Source organism: Pleurodeles waltl, chromosome 1_2 (assembly GCF_031143425.1).
Source record: "Pleurodeles waltl isolate 20211129_DDA chromosome 1_2, aPleWal1.hap1.20221129, whole genome shotgun sequence".
In the NCBI taxonomy this organism is placed as follows: Eukaryota; Metazoa; Chordata; class Amphibia; order Caudata; family Salamandridae; genus Pleurodeles; species Pleurodeles waltl.
Genome location: NC_090437.1, coordinates 166,184,370 through 166,202,052, shown reverse-complemented (window position 1 = coordinate 166,202,052; position 17,683 = coordinate 166,184,370). Strand labels below are relative to the sequence as shown.

Sequence of the window (17,683 nt, the reverse complement as noted above, 5' to 3'; positions counted from 1 at the left end):
TAATAAAATTACAGAGTTCGTGTCTAATGTCTTCTAAATCAGTAGAAACACCCTGTTCCATTGTGGAGATACCAGGCTCCATGATAGAAAAATAAATAACTTTTGGAGCTAAACCAAACCACAGAAAAACCACAGTAAAAATGACAAAAATTAAGGCTCTAGTAGTGTTTCCGTAAAGAAAAACCTTATCAGGCAAGCAGGGGTTAATATTCCAAAGAGGGAATTGGAAAAGGGCCAAAACCCCTCCTTTGGGCGGAGTTTGAATGAGTAAAGGAGTCGTTGGCCAGACGGGGACTTGCAGCGTGAGACAAAGGATAAAGATTTATGAGGTGAGAGGGAAAAATAAACGAGCGCGCACTTCAGGAGGTTTATCTTCGCCTCAGGTGCAACCCGAATGCTGGTTGCTGCCTGAGGTGAAAGAATTTGAAGAACGCCGACGCACGCGCGAAGCGCGCTGGAATGTCAACATAAAAAACTAAACATTCGGCTCAGAAACAGCGCTACCGCTGATGTCTGAGACTGAACCAAAGCAAGAAGAAATGAACGATTAAGGCAAGATGCGACAACTTGCCGACAACATGGAATTTATACACAATAAGAGCAAATAGCAATGAAAACACTGTGCACTCAGTAATCAATAAAGATATGAGAGAAATGAAAAGGCGACTTATCTTGAGTGCAGCAGCAAGAAAAGAGGACTGCTTGCAGTCAAGTGACATCATAATGGCATGGCAGTATTCCTATTGGTTCATGTGTGTTATACTACGTTTTTGATCCCATTGGCTATCTGTGTTAAGCCTTATGGGATTTGTAGTTTCTTCTTGACTGCTGCTGATTCATTAAAGCGAGAAAAGAAACGCATAATAGGAGTCTCCGGTCTTGTCATAAAATGTATTAATGATTGATTCACAAGAAGAATTTATAGGAGAAGATTGGTGGTCAACTTGTGCCCTTGTGACTAAAGTTGTTAAGGACTATAATTTTAAATTTATGTAGCGATATGGGTTGCCATCAGGTTCATTAGATCAATCTGCACGTCAGGCTTATTCAATTAAAAATTTAGAACCTCGATTAATGACTACAGTGTTGTTAATAATATTTCCCACTATTGGGGGGGAAGGTTGCTGTTGCTTTGCTGATTCTGATGGAGAATCCCTTATGCTTGATGAAAAAGCTGAATGGGGTAATATAGAAGGTTGCCATATCTTGAAGGACAGTCCACCCTCCCTACTGGCACTACCTGTTGGTGAAGTTGATGTTGAAGATGATGTTGCTCTAGAACCTGCCATGAATCCCTTCCTGTAAGATGTGCCTGAGTCTTCTCCTGAGCCCTGCACTTTGACCACTGTGCCTTCCCCACACAGCCTTGAGACTTGCTACGAGGTGCATTCTCTCGCTTGTCTTTAAAACTGAACCTGCTCACAGTCATATAACTCCATAACAAAGTGGTAAGAACCATAACTGTATAAATATATTTTGACCATACTATGCACTCGAGTCCAGGGCAAATGCACTGGTCATCCGTCTGGGAATATATTTTCGTTATATAATCGTTATATCAATGTGGATTTCATTTTTAATAGTTGTGTACTGCCGCAAACAACCATTTAAAAAAAATCATGCTGGGTGCAGGTGCACATTAGGATGCATGTTAGTGAGGGGTGGTAGTATGCTCTACAAATGTCTTTGACATCAGTACTATCTGTTGCAAATTTCCAGCTCTGCTCAAAAGCTAATGATATTGTCCCACTTGTCTATAGAGACTGCATATCTATATATACAGGCCTCATTGCAACAGAACAATAATCATTGTATAAAGGGCTGCAGTTTGTTAATTCTTTGAAAGATTTATAACTTGTAGAAAACTAATGACCCATTTTATTCATTTCTAACAGAAGACGGAGGATTGCGAAGACCAAGAACAGGGATTGATTCTACAAAATATTCTGAAGACAGACTGCTCTGCAGAGCTTCAAAAGCTGAAGTGAATGTGCACCGAGGTTCCCACAGAGGAATGACCTCTAGAAATCAGCCAATGACAGAAGACGGTTGGGAGTTTCAAGGAGAGCATACTGCACTTTTCCAGTTGGGTTTCAATAACCCTACACGTTTTGGTTTGCATCAGATAACTCCTACAATAGAGTTACCAAATACATATAATGAATGTCAAAGCATTCGAAGGAATACAAAATGTCATAATCGTGTTCCAAACCTCCAGCGAAACCAGCGACCGTACACATGCACTGAATGTAACAAAAGCTTTAGTCAAAAGGGAAATCTTAGTGCACACAGGAGAATACACACAGGTGAAAAACCATACACTTGTGCTGACTGTCAAAAAAGCTTTAGCCGGAGAAGCAATCTTAATGAACACCGTTTACTGTTGCACACTAGAGTAAGACCATTTAAATGTACAGAATGTGACAGAAGCTTCACTCGGAAAAGCCGCCTTGATAAACACAGAAGACTTCATTCTTAAATGCAACCTAACTGAAAATAATTGCCATCAAGTGAAACCACTAATTCACAAAAGGATAATGTTATTGAAAATTAAAAATCTCAAAAGAAACTCAAAAAAATGTCAAGAGACAGCAAACCCCAGAAGAGAGCACAGCCGGTATATAAGACTACATCCATTTCACAGAAGAGTTTGTCGATGTTTTTGCCAATAATACGTTTATGATTTCTAAAAAGAAAATGTTGAAGAGGAGTAGAAAAAAAGTACAAAAGAAACAGATGGGTAATGTGTTTTATAGATGTATTGTAAGTGATGGGAACGGTAGGGCAGAAAATCACTACACATTGTCAAAACATATTATACGAGTAAGAGTGTAACTACTTTCTAAATGAATGCTGTTCCTACAGTGCCAAAATCAAATTTGAGTATAGCAAAACTGACTTCATGAAACCACTGTTTACTGCCTCACAAAATACATGCAATGCTCACTTAACCCAGGGAAACAATTATCCTAATGCTCATCACAACGTTACTCCCCTGAATCCTTGTGTTGGTTAATAAGCTTTTGTTGAAAAAATATTTACTTGAAAACATTCTATGACAGTGAACATAAATGTAGCTCAATAACATGTTAATTAGATATTTAGAGCAACTATATTAATAAATTCACATTGAATTTTAATACTACAGCGCAACGTCCAAATTTGAGTTTATTACCACATTACAGCAAACTTGACACTGAAAAACTGTTTTTACTGTCTCACAGATTGTGTAAAACACTTAATTTACACAGAGAATCAACTCAATATGATTTACCATACTGCACAAATGTAATATTTTGCATTCTGGTTGAGTTAAGTAGTCTTTGTTGAAACAAATACACATCAAACAATTCTATTCCATAAACCGTATATGTAGATGCACAGAGTGTTATTTTTAATTTGTTACCATTTTTTATGGAGGGAAAGAGCACAAGACTAATTTCCCATAAACACAGTCAACAATGGTAAAAATAGCGTATTTAACTCTTTGTGTTTAAATCTATAATCAAGTTTGGGTGCTTTTACTGCCCAACAAGCAGTGGCGTAAACCCCTCATTTCACAGGGAACCTTAAAATTTTGGAAAATGTAATGTTTTCCTGTGAAATACTGATTTCATCCTCAGAATGACAGCCACAACCCACTTGCAGAGGTTTATACCATTGCCAAAGTCCCTTGGATTATGCAACAAGATTATCTAAAGTATGCAGTAAGGTTATTTGAATTATCATGAAAAAAGGCAAATTATACTGCACTTTCTGTAGCCATGTTATTTTCATCCATTAGGACTAGAAACAACCTGTTTGAGGTATCTGTGGCTGGAGATACACATGCTCTGCATGCTCCTGCCATCTAGTGTTGGGTCCGGATGTGTGAAGGTTGTTTTTCTTTGAAGAACGTCTTTTGAATCATGAGGTAGAGTGACTCCTTCTCAGTGATATGTGCATGGGCATCAACTCTATTGTTAGATTTTTTTTTTTCTCCGCCAGCTTGTTTGTACAAGTGTGCTACTGTCAAGATCATTGTTGGATCTCTTTTGGTTCTAGTCTGTTCCTATCTATATTGTTATTGATCCTATTTTCTAAGTCAATGCAAATTTGTCACGGCTTGTCAAGGGCCTCACTCTTCGAGGCCTTCTATCTTCGTCTCTGGATCCGTTTTCCAACAATGCCCTTCTGGTGATGGAACGAACGCCATCTCGATTCTGTCTGCGTTGCCATGCAAAGTACCCCCGGACCGACTCCTACTAGGTCTGTAATCTGTGTCCCTTCCTGGACCACAGAAAGGCTGACTGTGAAGCCTGTCAGGCATTTTGCTTGACGAAAACACTCCATGATCATCGAGCATGCCACTTCCAGCTGCAGAGAAGATCTGATGACAACGCTCCCGACCTCTTCGAACATCAGGATGTCGAGCACGAGCAACGCCCAGAGGCTTCAGTGACTGAAGAGGTGTTTTTTTGTTGTTGAGGCTAGCTAAGAATGTGATCCCGAGTTCAAGTTTGAGATAACCAGCTTATCATTGGAGTATTGCGCAGTAAATGCACTACCTTCTGCCCCTAAGTCTCAAATCGAACCTGCCGAAAGACTCGTGCCTCCACATCAAGAGGCCCTCAGACCACCACTGCCTGTAGGCCATGGTCGGCAATGATAATCCAGTTCAGATGCCCTGCCCTCCGGCTTGGCGCGGAAACATCACTCATAGCCGAAAGCTTTGGTGCCAACAACATCTACGGCCTCCACCCCCCACACAACGCAACTGTAAGTATTGACGGCATCAATGCCATAACAAAAAAGTTGGTGCCGAAAAAGACTGTTGAAATGGCTGTGAACCCCATTCGCCACAAACTGCAAGAAAGACTGGACTCTAAATAACAGCAGATCCAGATGCAGCCAAAAACATGCCTCCACCTTCTTCCAAGAGGCAACTCTCCTTTTAGGAAGCTTTGGATGTACCTGTTGCATCTAAATAGTAAAAAGGCAGCCCTTTGCTTACGTCACTGCCTTCCCCACCACACATTACCACAACCACCTCCACCACCTCTAACAACCATGTCTCTTTCACCACACTCTGATGTACAGCCGTTAGCTATCTCCCCTCAAAGTTCCCCTGGAGATGACACCAGCCCCCATGTCACTGCAGATGATTCTTCTCATGTTCCCCAAGTTACCAGACCTGTACCAAAGGCACTCATCACCTCCTGATGACTCTGCCACATACCAGGAGCTTATAGCGAGGGCAGATAATTTCCATGTGCTACAACTACAAAAGGAACTTCTAGAAGAGGATTTCTTATTTGAGACACTCTCTTCCACTCATAGATGCACACAATACCTGCCTATGTTAAAAGGCATGCTCCCCCATACAAAGGGCATCTTTAAGGTCCATGTTAGAGCATACGTTATCACTCCCAGGCCTCTCTCTTAGACCCTGTATACTTAAGAGGTCAAGAACCACCTGACTCCCTGGTGGCATTAAGAGCTAGAAAAAGAGTTAATTCCCAACCGTCAGGTGACACCCCGCCGCCTGATAAAGAGAGCAAAAGAATTGACGCTGCAAGTAAACGGGTTGCAGTGCAGTCTGCAAACCAATGGCACGTCGCCAATTTCATGGGCTTACTAGCCCGATACGACTGTGCTCACTGGGATGAAATGGGGCATCTCCTTCAATAGCTCCCAGATAAGCGGAGGAAAGGGGGGCAGGAATAAGTTGTTGAAGGCAAACTAATTTTAAACATGTCAATTAGACGTGCTTTTGACTCGGCTGACACAGCAGCCAGGAGTATTAATATAAGCATACTCCTTTGAAGACAAACATGTCTGCGTGTTCAAGGCTTCAAGCCTGATGTCCAGCAGAGCATTCTAAATCCCCCATTTGACAGGGAACATCTTGTTGGCCCACAGGTCGATGAAATGTTTGAAAAAATAAAAAAGGACAAGGAGAGACAGCAAAGTCCATGGGAGCTCTTCAGACCCCCACATCTCGGGGTTCCTTTTACTGCTTCATTTATCGCAGGGGCTCAAAGACTACCACCCCAGAAGCCTCCGTCTCCTACCAGCGTGGCCAGAGCCAGTACTCTCCCACAAAGTCCTACTACAGGGGCCCCTATAAAGGGAAGAACAATAAAGGTTGAGGCAAAAGTGCTTCCCCACGTGGTGCCGCCACCACCAGTAAACCAGGACTACCTTCACTTTCCCCCTGTTCACACTGCAACTGTCAGGGGGCGCATACACACTTTTTTACCCATCTGGCCACAGATAACAACACACCAGTGGGTGTTGGATATTATCCAACATGGTTATTGTCTGGAGCTCATTACAACACCTACCAAGATTTCACCTCTCACCAATCGGCTCTCAATAAATCATCAAACATTACTCAAATAGGAAGTTCAGTCTGTCCTTCTCAAAGTAATTGCTACTGTAATAACCCATACTTCTTCAGCTCCAAGGTCGGGGAGTATACTCTGTACTTCCTCATACCCCAAAAAGAAGGCTCTCTGCAGCCAATCCTAGATCTAAGGCCACGGAACGAATATATTCTTTCAGAGTATTTTCACAGGGTCACTTTGCAGGATGTGATTCCACTGCTTCAACTGGGCGAACTTTGACTACAGTAGATCTCAAAGATCCATTCTTTCACATACCAATCCACCGAGCCCATCGCAAATATCTCAGGTTTATGGTGAATGGGAAACACTACCAATCCAAAGTCCTTCTGTTTGGGGTCACAACTGCACTTCAGGTCTTCACCAAATGTCTGGCAATAGTAGCAGCTCAACTCCGTAGGCAACATATACATGTTGCCCTACCAGTATGATTGGCTTATAAAAGCCACAACCCAGCAACAATGTCACCAGTGTAGTCAGGTAACAATTGACCTACTTCACAGCCTGGGATTCACAATTAATGTTCCCAAATCCCATCTCCAACCTCTACTGATACAACCATATCTAGGTGCAATTCTGAACACACAAATCGGGCTAGCCTATCCCAGTTCCACAAGAGTTCAGAATTTTCAGACTCCATTACGTCCATTTCGTCTTTTTCAACCAAACCAGGAAATAACAGTCTTGCATCTTTTAGGGATGATGGCCTTTTGTATTGCTATAGTACCCCATGGCCGTCTAAACATGCATCCCTTGCAGGAATGTCTAGATCATCAGTGGTCTTAATGACAGGATCACAGGAGTGCACATCTGAAAGACCTGCGTCACAACATTCACATAATAGCAGAGTATCTCCCAGGCACTGACAGCAACTTTGCAGATCTGCTAAGCAGGGTGCAGCAACAAGTCCACGAATAGGAACTCCACCCACAAGTCCTACTTCCATGCTTCCACAAATGGTGGTTCCCTCAAATAATGTTTTTGCAACTTCAGAAAACACAAAATGCCAAACTTCGGCTCCAGCTACCCACACCCATTATCCAAGGGCAACGCACTGTGGATGAGTTGGTCAGGGATATTTGCCTACAGTTTTACTCCTCTCGTTCTCCTTTCATTTCTGGTTTGAAAGCTCAAGCAAACGTCTCTCACAATGATCTTGGTAGTCCCACCTGAGCTTGTCAACCCTGGTTCAGTACTAGACCTCTCTGTATTTCCCCACAAGAAGCTCCCCAACAGGCCGGACTGTCTCACTCAGAACCATAGAGAAATCAGGCACCCAGATCCCAAAACTCTCAACCTAGCAGTTTGGCTCCTGAGGTCATAGAGTTTGGTAACCTTAATTTGCCACCAGAATGTATTGACATTCTTAAAGAAGCCGGTAGACCTACCACTAGAGCTTGGTTTGCAGCAAAGTGGAAAAGTTTTGTCTGCTGCTTTCACTCGAACAAATCAACCCTTTCAAATCCAGTGTATAGGTAAGACCTGCTTCACTTCCACCTGCAACTTCATAGAACCTCAATGTTATTCGCAAAAGACTGATGCCACCCCCCCCAGTTGAGCCCCAACACTCATGCCCCCTTTAATGTCTTTCTTGGAAGGTGGCATTTTTAGACGCTATCATAGTGAGCTTCAGGCTTCAACCTTGGAAAAAGCTATCTTCCAACTACATAGAGACAATGTGGTTCTACGCACAAATCCAGAATTTCTCCCTAAAGTGGTATCCCAATTTCACCTCAACCAGTTAATTGAATTGCCAATTTTTTTTCCTGCAACCAGATTGTGTTGCGGAAAGAGCTTTCAATACATTAGATTTTTATATAATCTATATTGATAGAACGAAAACTTTCAGAAAAACTAAAGAACTTTTTGTAGCTTTTTCACCTCCACATAAAGGCAACCCTATATCCAAATCAGGCATAGCCAGCTGGATAGTAAAATGTATTCAAACGTCTTATGCTAAGGGCAAAATAACTTTACCTGCTCCTCCCAGAGCACACTTTTCTTGATAAAAGGAAGCATCTATGGCTTTTCTAGAAAACATTCCCAAATCTGACAGATGTAAAGCAGCTACATGGTCCACACCGCACACCTTCACCGAACATTATTATGTGGATGTTTAGCACGCTAACAAGCCAATGTAGGTCAGGCAGTGCTACATACTCTTTTTCAAACAATTGCAACACCCGCAGGTTAGCCACTACTTCTGAGGGGGACTGCTTTACAGTCTGTGCAGAGCATGTGCATCTAGAGCCGCTCATGCCTCAAACTGAATATGTTACTTAACCTGTAAGCATTTGTTTGTGGCATGTAGTGCTGTAGATTCACATGTGCCCACCTTCCTCCTCGGACATCTGGCCGTTCCAGTTTATTCTACTCTTTCTCACAATGACATCTCATTACTTACACTTAGTATGGACTACATTCTCACCCTCTTGCGGGAAAACAGTCCAACAATGCGTCGATGCCCGTGGGCAGTAAAACCTAGAGGAAGGAGTCACTCTACCTTGTGATTCAAAAGACTAACTTTCTAAAAAAACAACCTGCACACATTCAGATCCAACACTAGATGGCAAGAGAATGCAGAATATGTAAATCTGCAGCACTACATGCCACAAACAAATGCTTACAGGATAAGCAACATTTTCCTTTTTGTGAAATCTGCAAATTTAGGTAACAGTTGTAAATCAAAAATTATTTAAAAACTGCATCCATGAAAGGCATAAATCTATTGACTCCCAGGAGTGACCATTGTTTTATCAACAATCTATTCATGAAATCCACTACCAATCAATGGCCATTGTTAACTGCACTTTGAAGAAAATAGCTTCATCTCTCTATTGAGGGTATTAACCACTTGTAATACCTTGAGCAAAAGACAGAAATGCTTAAACAAGATATGATCCAAAAATTAAATGTTTCACAGAATGTGATTTATTTTCATCAATAAGTATCACTCTTCCTTTTTAGTGCGATACGCGCAGAACAGTAATTTCTCAGAATAAATTTGCCCAAACTGTTTTATGATTTGCTAAATGGTCGTTTTATGGGTTAGGTTTATTTGTATAATGTGGCAACCGGGTTGTCAGCCTCAAGGTGAAAAAGAACTACTCATAAAGTATTTTTTTATAGCTGTAAATAATGAATGTACAAAATGTAAAATAATAAAAGTTACTAAAAGGGGGTTAGTGTGGAAGCTTATAATTTGGCAGTAAATGGTTATAGTATTGATCGGCCAATTGCTGCTGCCTATGCTTGGTAAACTGTGACAGTATTCATTTGCTTAGTGGACTGTCATATTTATATTTGCAGTAATTTGGGCACTGGAAACGTCCTTAAAGGTCTGAATTTATTTCAGTTAGTATATTTAGTCAAGCTGTATGCTGGCTATGAAAATAGTGCAAGACCAAATGTAGATAAGACATGAGAAAGTAACAATGTGTCTGTGATGATGGAAAGTGTTTTGCCAATTGGTATGAATTAATGCTTCCTCACAGCTTACATGGTGCCTCATTTAGTAACATCAAGGTTTAGTGTATTACTATAACTTACAAATGTGGATAGGTTTACAAAAGCTGATTGTAATGTATCTATCTTGTTTTGATTACAACAGGTAATGAAGCCCTGTGACTTAATCCTGTTTTGTAAAAGTGATTTGTGATCTTTCAAGATTGTGCTTTATTTTTCTTCTTACTCCTGCATTTGTTTGCATAGCCTTATCTTTGCTACAAGTATCCATCTCTACTATCAGCAAGTGTCTGCAGAATGGAACTCTGTTTAACATTGGTGCAGTGCTGAATTTGAGCCGCTGGTTGCCAGTGAGGGACACCAGCACTTTTTGGGGGACCATCACTTATTTCCCCTCATCAGATATTGCCCGCTAGCAAGAGGTGGGAAAACATGTCGGAAAGATGGAGGAAGAGAAAGGCAGCAAAAACGTCACAAAAGGAGAAGGCAGAAGTCAGCAAGCGCAAGAAAAAGGTGCAACGAGTATCTTGTAGTGGATTAGAGACTACTGGCCTTGTCTTTAGCTGCACCGACATTTATTTCGCAACCGCCGGCTTCACCGGCACGGTTTCTTTTACATATTAAGCACTGCATGGAGGAAACGAATAGGCATAAATTGTTCTTTAAGAGTTGAAAGGATGACCAAAAACTAGTTTTACTCTCTAATAGGAGGACTATGGGCCTCATTATGAAAATGGGGGTCCAGACCGCAATGACGGCAGCGGCGGAAATTACTGCAACCGTCATGGTGATCTGAACCGCCATATAATAAACAAGGGAAGACCGCCACAGGTGGCCCTCCGCCACCACCAGGCTTCTGCTGACAGGCAGCCTGACGATGGTGGATTTCTCTATCCAACAGGGCAGCGCTGCCCACTGGATAAAGAACCCGTTTTCCTCCAGCCTTTCCCTGGCGGTTACCCCTGCCAGGGAAAGGCTGGCGGAAGGGGTGCTCCGGGGCCCCCCTTGGGGCCCCTGCACTGCCCAAGCACTTGGCATGGGCAGTGCAGGGGCCTTCATGCAAAGCCCCTTCGCACAGGTCACTGCCCGATTTACGGGCAGTGATATGTGCAACAGGTGCTGCTGTGTCTTTAGGTAAACTTCTAAGGAAAGTCTTTGTAGTGCACAATACCCTGCCTTTCCTTCCCTGGCCCCAGACACTCTCCAGTGGGTTGGAGACTGCTTTGTGTAAGGACAGGCACAGCCCTGTTCAGGTGCAAGTGTCAGCTCCTCCCACCACTCTAGCCCAGAAAGACCCATCAGAATATGCACGGTGCACCTCAGCTCCCTTTGTGTGACTTTCTAAAGTGAATTCTCTCCACCGCTTAACTGTCATCCTGACCCAGGCACAGAGTTGTTAAACAAGAAAATGCACACTTTCTAAAAGTGGCATTTTTAAACTTAGAATTTAAAAACCAGCTTCACCAAAAGATGTAATTTTAAATTGTGAGTCCAGAGACCCCAAACACCACAACTCCATCTGCTCCCAATGGGAAATTACACTTGAAAGATATTTCAAGGCAATCCTCATGTGGGAGAGATAGACCTTGCAATAGTGAAAAACAAATTTAGCAGTATTTCACTATCAGGAAATGTAAAACACACCAGTACATGTCAAACACACAAGTACATGTCCTTCCTTTTAAATACACTGCACCCTTCCCATTGAGCTGCCTTGGACCTACCTTAGGGATGACTTAAATGTAGTAAAAGGAAAGGTTTGGGCCTGGCAAGTGGGTGCACTTGCCAGGTCGAACTGGCAGTTAAAACTGCACACACAGACACTGAAGTGGCAGGTCTGAGACATGTTTACAGGGCTACTCATGTGAGTGGCACAATCAGTGCTACAGGCCCACTAGTAGCATTTGAAGTACAGGCCCTGGACACACACTGTGCACTGTACCAGGGACTTACTAGTAAATTGAATATGCCAGTCCTGGAGAAACCAATCACCAATACCATTTAGACAAAGAGCATTTGAACTTTCGCACTGGTCAGCAGTAGTAAAGTGCCTGGAGTCTTAAAGCCAGCAAAAACAAAATTCAGCACAGGATCAAAAACAGGAGATTAGAAGTCAAAAAGACAGGGGAAACCACGCCAAGAGATGACAGGTCTAATAGTAGCACTTCCAGGAATAAAGGCTTGTAGACAAGGCGCATGGCTGAGTTCTTCTTTAACAAAAATAAACTCTTTTTCTCATTTGGTCCCCATATAAACTCTACTTTTTTACTCAAAGGTTTTCTCATGTAGGTTTTACTGGCAACGTCTTTCACAAATTTGCTACGATATTTAATCACGCCTAGAAAGAATGACATCTTCCTTATTCACTGGTTCGTTCAACAATGTGAACTTATCTACTAATTCTTTATTTATGCATATCGGCCCCTGATATTTTGTAACCTAAGTAAATCACTTCATTGGCTCTAAACATGCAGTTCTGTGCCTTCAAAGTTTAACCTTTCTGCTGCAATGTATAAGTACCTCACGTACTTTCTCATCATGCTCTTTCACAGTTGTCCTGTGTATTTGCACATCATCTTGGTAGGACTTGACTCCAGGAATACCATTTATTATTGATATCATGGCTCTGAGATACTACTACAGCTGATATCAATCCAAATGGCATCATTTTATATTTATACACCTCCCCCCCCTACCCAGAGTTGCAAAGTTTGGGGACCCCTCATCCAGTAATACCTGACAATACAAGATACTAAATCCACGTTTGTTAAAAATTTGGCTACAGGGAAGGTTGAAATTATTTATTCAATACTGGGCAATAGAATTTTGTCGATTTTAACCTCTTTGCTGACTGCACAAAGTTCAACACAGAGCTGAAAATCACCATTACCTTTATCAACTACAACTATGAGGGCCAACCAGTCTGTAGCTTCCACTGGTTCAATTACTTCCCCACTCAAGAACACAACTTTTCTAACTCACTAGGGACTGCATTCTGTATACTTAGAGGAGAATGTCTTAACTTAGCCACAACCAGAATAGCCATTTTTCTCAGTTTTATGTGGTGCTTATAGCCTATGAGCTAAACAAGTTTGTTTTGAAAAAGACTCTGAAACTCCTTTACAAATGTGTTGATTGTTGATACTCCTTATACAACTTGAACCTGTGGATCTTTGTTGAGATTCAAAATGACACCCAAAGTACCCTGATGAGCCCGCCCTAGCCAATCGTCCCCCACGTAAACTTTTTTAGTGGTATACTTGTTTCCCACTTCTGTACACACTTTAAAGTACGGCAGCATATTAATGGATGAGCCACCATATACACCAGGTTTGAAGTCCATCTTTGTCAGTTTCTTTTCCTTAGAGAAGGACTTATCATACATGTCCTTTCACATTATAGTAATTTGAGAACAAGAATCAAATTTCATATGAACGTTTACACCATCAGTTGCTACAGCCTCATTATGATAGGCACTGGATATACCTCTTATTTGGAGAATTCCATTTGAGATTTGGTTCACCAGGAGATGGCAGGGAAAATGGTGGAGCTGTAACATTCTGCATGTTGGTCAAATTCCACAGTAGGTACTCTAATTTTGAAACATCGACAAAAGTGTAATTACTGTGAAGTTTATTTTATTGGCCCTACTCCTTATTGCTCAGGAATTTCCATAGGTTAAAAATCTCTATTTTGAATAGTGAGATTTGTTAAACTAGTTACCCCGTTTACCTAGTGTAACTTATTTCTGTACGTTTTCTGCATATGCACAGTTAAATGCAATTTACAGAAGCTCATGATGTAGGCGGCCATTTCTCCACAAGTCACTGTTCAGCTGTCCCTACAAACTAAGGATGTTGTGATGATATCTTCCTTTTATCAGTTCCCTCGACATCCTTGATCAGTTTTCCAACCTCACAAAATGGCTGATCTGTTTCCAATGTTGCGCAGCTTGTACTTTTTCAGTTGTAAGTTGCCGTCATACTGCAGATTGGAAGCTCACCAAAAACTTCCCAATGTTTCAAAATGTCACAGAGCACTGCTTGATTATTTTTCAGTAGGAGTTCATTACACTAAAAAAGCGACTTGCCATCATCTCAAAATGGTCCCATCTACCTTAGCGCTATGACATGCTGCCCCCATGACAGCGAGTCACCCTGCAAATCAACAGAAGCAGTAAACACATAACAAAAGGCAGCTCGAATCTCCGTAGGATGTACGCGCACCTAGACACGACTAGCATGCGCTAACACCCAGTCAGCCTTAGTTAACAGACAGTCTGCTACACACATTTCATGTCAGACTTGAGTGAGCCAAACCTTTACCACTTGCTGCAGCTCAAATCTCACCCACAGTTCACCTTCCAGTCAAATTCCAAATAAAAAAGGAGAAATTTAGGAGACACTTCTTTCATGTTGAGGAGGTTGGGAGACCCTTCTTTCATGCTGAGGTGTCTGAGTCTGTTGTATCCCATCACGATCGCCACACATTGGGTTGTCATTGTTGCATGTAGCCAATGAAGGACGGAAGACCACATCATTTCAGGTACTGTTTATTCAGACACCCCAGACATCTTCAACTGCCAGCTTCTTTTTCAACCCACACCATTCTACATTCAATTGCATCCCTCACATTCTACTTCCACTATGATGTTCATGAGTCAGCGCAATATGCCACACAGGGAAGCTGTCATCGGCAACCTTAAAGATCCTGCGTTTTACTCTAGATTACTGATCTCTGTGTAGATAACTCTCATACCAGTTGTAGAACAATGTCCTGTTAAGATTAATATTTTTTGTCTTTGTATCTTGGGTTTTGTGTTTAAAGTTCTTCTTTTATACTAAAAGAAAAGCACTGGTCCGAACAATGAATTATCCTTCCTGTTGTATGACTGCTAGAGGTCAGAATCTCTAGCCCACAGGTTACCCTTCAAAGACGTCTTTAAATTCTCGTCCTCACTACCTTCAGAGTCAGGTGTGTAAGGAGCTCTACTTAGCCCATTATTTTTTACATCTATAGGAGGACATACCCCAGGACACCATGAAGAAATTATCACAACTACCACTTTTGAGGCCCAGTAGCCCCTGTTTGCCCTGTGGGCCCATCACCCCAGACACATACACACACAGTATCTGACATGAGCTCTTGACATTTTCTCCTAAAACGTAATTATCCTTAAAAACTGAAGAAAAGAAAGGCAAATGCCTCCTAATGGAACAATGTTCTATAATGAAGGGAATTGGACACAACCCCTCGCCATCATGTGCGACCTATATGTGAGCTTTGGTCATCAAGGTAATAAAGATAGTAACAAAAAAGTTATTACAATCAAAACAAAACATTTCAAAACAGAGACAAGAAAATTACATCTGACCGCTCTAATAAACACATAGTTTTGGACATATGAACCTAAAAAGGATGAAGTGACTAGACATTAAAATCAACACAAGAATGCATCCTGACTAGAGAGAAGCTTCCAGTCATTGTTAGTGATACATGTGAGATTTCCAACAATAAAATGTTTAACATGTCAAAAAGAAAAGAATAAAAGAAACTGTTGTGTCAAGAGTAATTTATAGGAAAGCTGCAGGTGAAACTTGTTTGGTTACAAATCACGCATGCATACGTGCTAGGTAATAATATACAACATGTAATAAATAGCAGGTGAAATATACAAAAGGTTAAGGGCAAGCTACAACTAGTTGGTAACTCTCAGAGAAAATGAGTGTCCGTCATGGAATCATAAGTTATGTTGCCAAGGGGTAAAGAACAGCAATGGCTAAGTTTGAGGAGAGGGGAAGCAGTACAAGAATGAGAGCAAGAAAACGCTAAGCGAAAATTTTAAAACAATAGTTCCCTGAATGTGAGCAGTTAAAGGATACTAGTCAACAAATCAGAAAGATGGTAAAGACGCTGTGCACTAGAGGAGGGACTCAAGAAGTAGAAGGCAAGCCATTGAATAAGAAGTAACAAATCAGAGTGACAATAAAGCCAACCAATGGTAAGCAGTTGGGAGGGGGCTCTTATCCTACTGTAAGGTTCTAGTATGGTTCACAAGAGGCTTTCACTTACAGCTAAGAGTTATCTGGTAGGCAAGACAAAAATAACATTAACTCATACATCTGCTCCAATCTAAGTCTAAGGTTTGATATGAAGTACTGGTCCTGGGTATATAGACTTTATAAGTTATGAAAGTTGTACCAAATCACTGTTCTAAAACCTGAAGCCCAACATTTGAGCTTTGCAGTCAGATGAGGTAACCGTGTCTCACCAAGGTAAACCAGAGAGCTCATTGGATGTAAGGAATAGGAACATTCCTGGAAAAAAACATTCTATGATGGACCTAACTACCTTGATCTTTTATGATCAATAGAGAGATAATTATCAAAATTTATAAAATTGGATCGCCAATAGTGGTTCAACAAATGATATATTTTTTGATTGTCTTCACAAATTCCAGAGGAGGAGATGTTGATTGTAAAGTAAAAATAAGTTTTAATTAAAAGTATTGTGTCACCAGAACATGTTGGTAAAAACAAACATTTGATGCAGTAAACAGGCATACGTAAATTAATTTTTGAGATCAGTTACATTTTAGTTATATTTGAATAATCATGATAAGCACATTAATTGTAAGTCTCCATGCTGATCACGCAGAGGCCACTGTCTGTTCCTGGGCTTGGAAAATTGGACAAAGAATGTAAACAGGTAAAACTTTCTCTGTTATTCTTGTCACAGGAATACACACATCTTGTCCTTCGCCAGTTGACAGTATGTGTGTGGGGTAAAATGTCTAAGGTAAATGGAACATAAATGGTACATAATTGTGGAGAATTATTTACAGACAAATAAGCTTATGTTCCTATGCAGCCCTTAATGCCAAGGTATGGGCTCAGTTCAGCATTTATTATTTTCTTGAGATTGTACTTTCGTTCAACTCTTTCAGAGATACCTTTGGCGATTGTGTTTGGACTTTACCAAAGTTGACTGCACCCCTTCTCTAGTAGTGTTCCCTAACACAAAGCAAACTATGGAGCCTTTGCAGAACTTGGTGTGGTTCTGTTCAACTTGAGCCCTTGTCATTAATAAACAGTGTTTCAATTGCCTTTGGAATTAAGTTGACAAACTACTAAAAGTCTAAACACAGAAAATACAAATGAACTCAGATGGGGTGGGAAATACAAAAGTGAACTATAATTGTCGCTTATAAATAGTTGATTGTCTGCTGTGGGACTGGGGTCCTTTTTACAACATCTCCTTACCACAATCCATTAATTTGCTCTGTAATTTTAACCATCTATCAACAGTTTTGCTGTGTCAATATGGTGTAACCACGATGAGGGCAATAAAGGGCCACTTTGATAATCTGTGGAAAATAAGTATTAGGATCCGGTACACTACTGATCCTGACAACCCCAGGTAATACTCTCAGTCATAAGAATAAACAATCATAACAGATACTGCAAACATTAAGGTCTCTGTAATATGCCAGGTACTAGTTAGGTAAAACAACTTTAGTTTTTGATAGTAAGGTAGTAAGAAAGAAGAGGAAAGTTATAAACTAAACAACTTTGAGTGGTATTGGGTTATGAGCTATTCAACATGGACTTCTGTGCTTTTCTTATACTAACAAACTCTTATTTGCTAGCTAAATCTTACTCAGGAGATGCATGATATTATAATAATCTTATCACACATGCAAGCTGAAGGCCCCCTAGCCTCAGGAATTCAAAAACCCATGACCAACAATCCTATATTAATGCTGACAAAATGACAACTGGATTGGAAACCCATGAATTTCACATCAGGATATAGTGATGGATGGAAAGAAA

General features: G+C 41.0%; 1 protein-coding gene across 4 annotated transcripts in view; it reads left to right on the top strand.

The window, feature by feature from the left end:
- Positions 1–9,564, top strand: part of LOC138298625 (zinc finger protein 813-like) — a 165,894-nt gene extending 156,330 nt beyond the window's left edge. For all 4 annotated transcript variants that reach the window (XM_069236892.1, XM_069236891.1, XM_069236890.1 and 1 more), the window contains exon 7: positions 1,896–9,564. In XM_069236892.1, coding sequence (XP_069092993.1) covers positions 1,896–2,479 — 584 coding nt within the window. In that variant the 3' untranslated portion in view covers positions 2,480–9,564. The remainder of the gene's footprint in view (positions 1–1,895) is intronic.
- The last annotated feature ends 8,119 nt before the right edge of the window (positions 9,565–17,683 follow it).